This window comes from Rhineura floridana, chromosome 2, assembly GCF_030035675.1.
Source record: "Rhineura floridana isolate rRhiFlo1 chromosome 2, rRhiFlo1.hap2, whole genome shotgun sequence".
NCBI lineage: Eukaryota > Metazoa > Chordata > Lepidosauria > Squamata > Rhineuridae > Rhineura > Rhineura floridana.
In genome coordinates, this window is record NC_084481.1 from 101,654,176 (window position 1) to 101,662,122 (window position 7,947).

Sequence of the window (7,947 nt, forward strand, 5' to 3'; positions counted from 1 at the left end):
AAATTTGCATTTTTTTTAAAAAATAAAATCCTCCAGCATTTTAGTGTGAATCTCTCTGAAGAAGTACATTCTTGTAGGCAGTTTTGACCAATGTACACATAGTTGCAAGCAATTTCTTGTCATACAATGCATTTTGGTATGTTATTTTCACTTGTAACATTCATTCTTATGATCACTTTCCCCTAATATATGCATTTTTGTAAGCATTGTTTGGTTGGCAAACGGCACTGCAAAATTTGAATAACTTTTAATTTTGAAGGATGGCTGTGTTTTGATTCTTCTATTGTTTTGGAAAGTGTGGATTTGAGTCGGCTTGGAATGCAAACCAGATCAAATATGTTGTTCATCCCTAATCACCTTTGCCAATTATTCTGGGACTGCAAACCTCAAGGAAGGCCCACTCTGGCTTCTGGTGTCATCCAGGAGAACAAGGGCCACTGGAAGACTGTGCCCCCCCTCGCCTCCTAGGATCACGGCAGGAGAGAGCAGGAGAGAGGGACACGCCTGGCTCCATCCATTGCACAGAAAAAAAGGAACTGCTCCTGCACTTGTTCTCCTCATTCCAACCCTTCCCTTTGCCCTCAGGTATCATGATTAATGATTATTTGATGATGAAGCTGCAGGCAGAGACTCTGGAAAATCTCATTTTAGCAGTAAACACAAGGCTTAATAATAATCACCTTCTCCACTCTTCCCAACAAAGTTTTGACTCTATCCCACACAGTTATGCCATTCAACGCCTTTTATGAGAACAATATAATCCCATAAATTAAATTGACAAAGCAGCAGTACACACGCACACACACATTTACAATTCCCATTAGCTTTTTTTGGTATTTTATGCACCTTAAATTTGTACTTTTGATGGCCTCATAGCACAGCATTCTGATACAAATGCTAATTTCTTAGAGGTTTTAGAAACCACAAGCAAAATAGGCCCCATGGAAATTATACAGCATTTTACAGATTGGATAAAGCATTGATGGATAATACGTTTTCGTGCCACATTCATCTCTCGCCCTACCATCCTCGCCATTTTGCTCCCAATTAACTGAAACCCCCCGAGAAGCTACTTTTAAGAAGGAAGTCAGATTGGCATATTCCCACTCTAGTCCTTTAGAAACCACACAGCCGAGGAAAACTTTATTACTACCAGTACAAGTGTGCACAGTGGTGGTGCAAGGGCTAGTCTGCTCGGTGCAGGTCCAGGATCCTGTGCCACCCAGTGGGCTCGACGAGAGTCAGACTACCAAATGCAGATCTAGGGCCCTTTGCCACCCAGAGTGCCCTGTGCAGCCCAGCCCCTCCCCCATGACTCCCAAAAGACTCCCCAGCAGCACCACAGCAGGAGGCAGCAGCCGTGCTTGAGGAAACAAATGGCTGCACTGGCAGCTGGGCAAACAGCTGCCCACTTTCTTAATTTTTTTTTAAACTTCTGATCTAAGCTTACTCAGGAATCTTTGATGAGGTACCGTGTCAAAAGCTTTTTGAAAGTCCAAGTACACTATGTTAACTGGATCACCTCTATTTATATGCTTGTTGACCCTCTCAAATAACTCTGATAGGTTAGCAAGACAGGACTTATTCTTGCAGAAAGCATGCTATTTCTGCTTTAGCAAGGCTTGTTCTTCTATATCTGCCTTGAAGGAGGCAGTGGTGATTGAACTCAGAAGCGTTAAACAATTATGGCTCAATGGCAAATAACCCCTTTTTGGGCAAAACGCAAGAGAAAGTGGTGGTGGTTCAGTTTCAAGCATGCTTAGAGGAGACTGAATATCTGGATTTATTTCATTTCAGTCTGGTTTTAGGCCTGGTCCTGGCACTGAAACTGCCTTGGTTACCCTGGTTGATGACATTTGTTGGGAGAGAGATGGGGAGACTGCAACCCTGCTTGTTCTTCTTGATCTCTCAGTGGCTTTTGATACCATTGACCACAGTATCCTTCTGGAGCGACAGGGAGGCGAGGACTGGGGACACAGTACTTCAGGGCTTCTGCTAGTGACGTTTCCAGAAAGGGAGGCTACTGTTTGACGCCATGGGAGATGTTAAGAGTGTTCTGGCTGACCCACACTTTGGTTCATTTGGAATTGAAGGAGTGGCAAAGCCCTGGAGTACTATGGACTACATTTCCTACCCACAGCCCCAGTTCCCTGACTCATTGTGCCTTTCTGTGAGATGAGGACAAGAAGGAAGGACCACCACTGGCACTTTTGGAGGAACATGCAGACCGTGAATTAAATGTTATCTTACTTCTTGACAGACTTCCCTTTGAACAGGGTGGTTCATGACAGATGCTATTGGAGGTTGCTGATTCATAGGGTCGCCATAAGTAGTGATCGACTTGAAGGCACATAACAGCAACAGCAGCACCTCCTCATCCAAGTCATTAATAAAAATGTTGAAGAGCACTGGGCCCAGGACTGAGCCCTGCTCATTACCTCCCCCCAGTTTGAGAAGGAACCATTGCTAAGCATTCTCTGAGTACAAACTTGTAATCAGGTGAATCCAGCCAGAATGTTCAAGAAGGGTCAAAAACCATTATTTCAAATATTTATGCTGGAGGTTTGCCAAATTTTGTCCCCATGAGAAAAAGTTCGAGCTTCTGCAAGCTTTTCAAAGATAAAACAAACGAAGCCTGGCTAGCAAAGTTGCCTCATACCCTAGATCTGTACATGGAAAGTAATAGGGAAACATGTGCCTCTGGTTTTCTTAAGAACTCAAAACCAAAAAGGGTGAGGGAAACCAAAAAGTCCTCCCTTCATTTTGAGAAGGAACTATTGATAAGCACTCTTTGAGTACAATTCTGTAGTCAACTGAGGATCCACCTGATAGTTGTTCCATCCAGCCCATATTTAGCTAGCTTGCTAATCAGAATATCATGGGGCACTTTGGCAAATGCTCTGGTAAAACTGAGATATATTATGTTCTCAGCATTCTACCAGGGAGGTTGTTGTTATGTGCCTTCAAGTCGATTACGACTTATGGTGATCCTATGAATCAGCGACCTCCAAGAGCATCTGTCATGAACCACCCTGTTCAGAGCTTGTAAGTTCAGGTCTATGGCTTCCTTTATGGAATCAATCCATCTCTTGTTTGGCCTTCATCTTTTTCTACTCCCTTGTTTTTCCCAGCATTATTGTCTTTTCTAGTGAATCCAGGGAGGTTACCCGATCAAAAAAATGAGAGTCTGGCAGGACTTGTTCTTGATAAATCCGTGTTGGCTTCTAGTAATCACTGCATTGTTTTCAAGGTGCTTACAAATTGACCGCTTTATCATCTGATGCAGAATTTCCCCAGATATCCATGTCAGGCTGGCTGGTCTGTAGTTCACAGGTTCCTCCTTTTTGCCCCTTTTGAAGATAGGGACAACATTAACCCTCCTCCAGTCATCCAGCACTTCACCCATCCTCCATGATTTTGCAAAGATAATAGACAGTGGTTTAGAGAGTTCTTCAGCCAGTTCCTTCTAGGATGTAATTCATCGGGCCCTGCAGATTTGAACTTGTTCCAAGTGATTAGGTATTCCTTGACCATTTGTCTCACAGCTGCAATCCTGCCCCTTCAACTTCACGTTTTCTAGGAGGGTCATAGACCCTCTTTTGGGAGAAGACTGAGCGGAAATAGGAATTGAGCACTTTTGCCTTTTCTTTGCCATCTGTTATCATGTTGCCATCCTCATTGAGTAGCTGTGCCACCATTTCTTTTCTCTGTCTTTTACTGTGGATGTACCTGAATAAAGTTTTTTTTGTTGCTTTTGGCATCTCTCGCTAACCTCACCTCATTCTCAGTTTTAGTCTTCCTGACACCATCCCTGAAGTTCCGTGGTACCTGAATGTACTCTTCTTTTGTGGTCTGACCTTCCTTCCAGTTCCTATATGTATCCTTTTTTGTTTTCAGATAATCGCTAAGCTTTCTGTGAAGCCACATTGGTGTCTTCTACTGTCTTCCCCCTTTCTTCCTTGACAGAATGGTTTGCCATTGTGCCTTTACTATTTTCTTTTAGAAACTTCCACCCATCTTGGACTCTTCTCATTAGGGTCACTTGCCATGGAACCGTACTTATCATTATTCTGTGTTTATTAAAATTGGCTTTCCTGAAGTCTAGGGTATGCATATAGCTATTCTCAGCTTTTGCTCCCTTTAAAATCAAGAACTCTAGCACTGTGTGGTCACTTACCCCCAGAGTTCCCATAACTGCCACTTCATCCACCAAGTCATCTCTGTTGGTTAGAATCAAGTCAAAAATAGCTGATCCTCTGGTTGCTTCCTCCAATTTCTGTAGGAGAAAGTTATCAGCAACACAAGTCAGGAATTTCTTGGAGGGGGTGTATTTGGCAGAATTTGCCTCCCAACAGATATTGGTATAATTGAAGTCCCCCATTACTACTACATCATGCCTCCTCGAAACATTGACAATTTACTTTTTAAAAGTTTCATCCTTGTCTTCTCCTTGACTGGGTGGTCAGTAGTAGAGTCCAACCACCATGTTCCTTTTATTCCTTGCCCCATTAATTTTAATCCATGTACTCTTGGTGCAGCTACCAACCTCATTCTCCTGTATTTCTGTGCAGGGATATATATTTTTAACATATAGCACGACTCCGTCTCTCTTTCTATTCCTTCTGGGTTTTTTTACAAGTTACATCCGTCAATCGTCATATTCCAGTCACAGGAGTCATCCCACCAAATTTCAGTTATACCTACCAAGCTGTATTTACTCTCCTGTATTAAGAGTTCAAAGTTGTCCTGTTTGTTTCCCATACTCTGGGCATTAGTATACAGACATCAATGTCCATGTAATTTATGGCTTGGCTTCCTTCCTACATTTTTATGAAAACTATTACTGGGCCCCATTAGAGCCATTCCCTCAGTTCCACTTACTGTGCACAAGCTTTTGTTAGTCGTTACCACCAAGTTTACGTCTCCTTCCCCCTTAGGATTCAGTTTAAAGCTCTCCTAATAAATTTCTCCATACTGTAGCCAAACACGTTCTTCCCAGTCCTTGTGAGGTGCAACCCATCACTTCCCAGCAGTCCATCTTCCAGGAAGCATTGCCCATGGTCCCAGAATCCAAATCTCTCACGTCAGCACCACCTTCATAGCCAATCATTCACCCAGAGTATTTTTCTTTCCACTCTTCTAAGTACCGGAAGGATGAACAAGAAAACTATCTGGGCCACAAAGTCCTTGAGTTTCCTTCCCAGAGCTTCAAAGTCTCACTATAACATTTCATCTTTGGGATGCTTCCTTGATTTCATTTTCCATTTGAAGATCTCTCTGGGCATTTTGATCAGGGGGACAACAGCACGTCCATACTGCTTAATTTCTCTTGGGGTCCGATACCACCACCACCACAACAACAATTCTGTGGAAGAGCTTGCCCCTTGTATCCAGAGATAACTATGTCCAGTTGGTCAGTGTGTAATCCATATATTGTGTTGTTCACAAGGCCAAGCAGTGAATATTATGCAAACATCATTTTCCCATATTGTGATAAATGGCTCTCAGAAACTAAGAGGTAGTTACAGTAATATGCAAGTCCCTTCATGAATTGATAGTCATGCCATGGCCCTGCAGTCACATCCCCTTCCTTGCTTGCTCTCTGTCATCATCTCCCCTCTATTCAAACCTTCCCCTGTGCGCCTTCTCCCACAACAACAGATATCCCTAGGAGCCAATAAACATGAAAGGGGAACAGTGTTAGCTACTGAGTAGAGTCTTCTCAGTGGTTGACTCACCTCCTTTCACTCTTATTGGCTCCATTCAGCATGAAAGGACAAGGAAGCATGTTAAAAGATTCTTCTTAGTGGCTAACACACTCCTCTTTCATGTTGATTGGCTCGTAGGACACAGGAGACATGCTCCCAAAAAAGTAAGAAGTCTAGCCCCCCCCCCCAGACCCTGGACAACTACACCCCTGGGTAGTTATGTAGAATTTAATGTTCTGCAATTTGTTCTGGAAAAGACTGAAGGGTATGTCTTAATTATGTGCTAATTATGCATATTTTAACAGATCGAGATGATCAAAAAGATCAAAAAGAGAGAGAAGTTTACATGGAGAGGAGGGGGCCACCCGTGAAGCCCAGGCTGACAGCTTCTGTGGCGAAGGCTTTTGGACGTTTAAAGTCCTATATCTATGTTGATGAGCAGCACATTGAGGATGCTGTAGGCTGGCTGAGACAACACCAACTTCCCAGTAGCTGCTTTGAAAATGTGGGAAGGGTCTTCAACAATGCCGTGAAGGGTGGCGTGGATGATGGTATTTCACTGACAGCTTACATTGCTGCCTCATTGCTGGAGCTCCACCTGCAGAAGAATGGTACAATGGTAGATGATGCCTTGCTTTGCCTGAAGAAGAACTTAAGTTCTGTGCACGATGCCTATCCTAAGGCCTTGTTGGCTTACGTCTTCACAATGGCTGGGGATAGAGAGACACGACAAAGCCTCCTGAAAGACTTAGATGAGCAGGCCGACAAAACAGAAGGAACTGTATCCTTGTCAGATATGGAGACCACAGCCTACTTTTTGTTGGCTGTCCTTTCGACACCAGAGGTGTCCACAGATGACATCAACTATGCATCTAAGATTGTGCCTACTCTCACCAAGCTAAAGAACCCTTATGGGGGCTTTACATCTACACAGAACACAGTGCTTGCTCTGCAGGCTTTGTCCGCATATGCAGCCTTGACCTATCGTGAGACAGAAGATGTAAAAGTGCTGGTAAAATCCAGTGAGGGCTTCCAACATGACTTCCATGTGGACAAGAAGAACCGGCTGGTGCTGCAACAAGCCTCTCTCCCAGAGGTTCCTGGTCAATACAGTGTGGAGGTGTCGGGGAATGGCTGCGTCTACGTGCAGACTATTCTTCGATATCATGAAGCACCTCCACAGTCTGAAGCTTTTGCTTTGAGCGTAGAGACATCACCAAAGGAATGCAACCAGGCTTCCAAAGAACATTTTGATATCCTCCTCCAAGTAAGCTACACAGGGACACGAAATACAACCAACATGGTCTTGATAGAGGTGAATATGCTGTCTGGATATATTCCTGTGAAGAAGTCTGTGAAGAAGCTGCTACAGAAGCCCCTAGTTAAAAAGGTGGAATTTGAGCCTGACAAGATCAGCATCTACCTAGATCAGCTGGATAAAAATGTTCAAAGCTTTAGTTTGTCTGTGGACCAGGAAACAGAAGTGGTGGATCTAAAGCCAGCAACAGTAAAAGTCTATGATTATTACCATCCAGAAGACAAAGCGGATGCTGAATATGACGCTCCCTGCAGCACAGTTCCTCCTAGGAGCGATGGAATGTCAACAAGTCTTATTGCTCCCAGAGGGACTTGCTGTCTGTGCATCATCAAACTATGAGTAACTGGCCCAAGGCAGGAAGTGAGCAAAAACAATGAGGCATTTTAAGGTACAAAATGTGAAGAGCACAACTGCTGGTGTTTCAGGGGACCAGCCATGCTGGGAACAAGACTTTCCTTTTGAGATCAGCCGCCTGGACTTGGGCTTGATTGTGGAAGTCTGGAACAAAGGGCTGATCTGGGACACCATGGTTGGGATGGCGTGGACTGAGCTGAAGGCCATCAGGCAGTCGGATGAGGAAAGCCCTGGGGTGTGGGCTACACTGGAAGCAGAGGTCTTGATGAAGGGCCATGAGGTCTGTGGCACCAAAAACACAACACCTCATAAGATTTTGTTAGATACAAGATTTGAGTTATCTTTTGGTGAGTGTAACCAGCCAGTTGCAGCACCCCCGAATCCTCTGTGAAGTTCAAAGACTCATTTTTTTCTTTGTTCTCCAATGCTGGTGGCCCTGATGCTGTATGGGTCTATTTTTAGTAGTGGTTTCCTCTCAATAGTTAATTCCAATTAAAACAGGCTTAAGATATTGTATACGTGCTTTTATTGTAATATTCATGTGAATTTTTAGATATACTTTATAAT

At 43.7% G+C, this 7,947-nt stretch overlaps 1 protein-coding gene across 1 annotated transcript; it reads left to right on the plus strand.

Annotated features, from left to right (window-relative positions):
• Window positions 1–6,080: 6,080 nt before the first annotated feature.
• Window positions 6,081–7,380, plus strand: LOC133378259 (alpha-2-macroglobulin-like protein 1). Its single transcript, XM_061613063.1, has one exon. The coding sequence runs from the start codon at window positions 6,325–6,327 to the stop codon at window positions 7,363–7,365; it is 1,041 nt and encodes a 346-aa protein (XP_061469047.1). The 5' UTR covers window positions 6,081–6,324; the 3' UTR covers window positions 7,366–7,380.
• The last annotated feature ends 567 nt before the right edge of the window (window positions 7,381–7,947 follow it).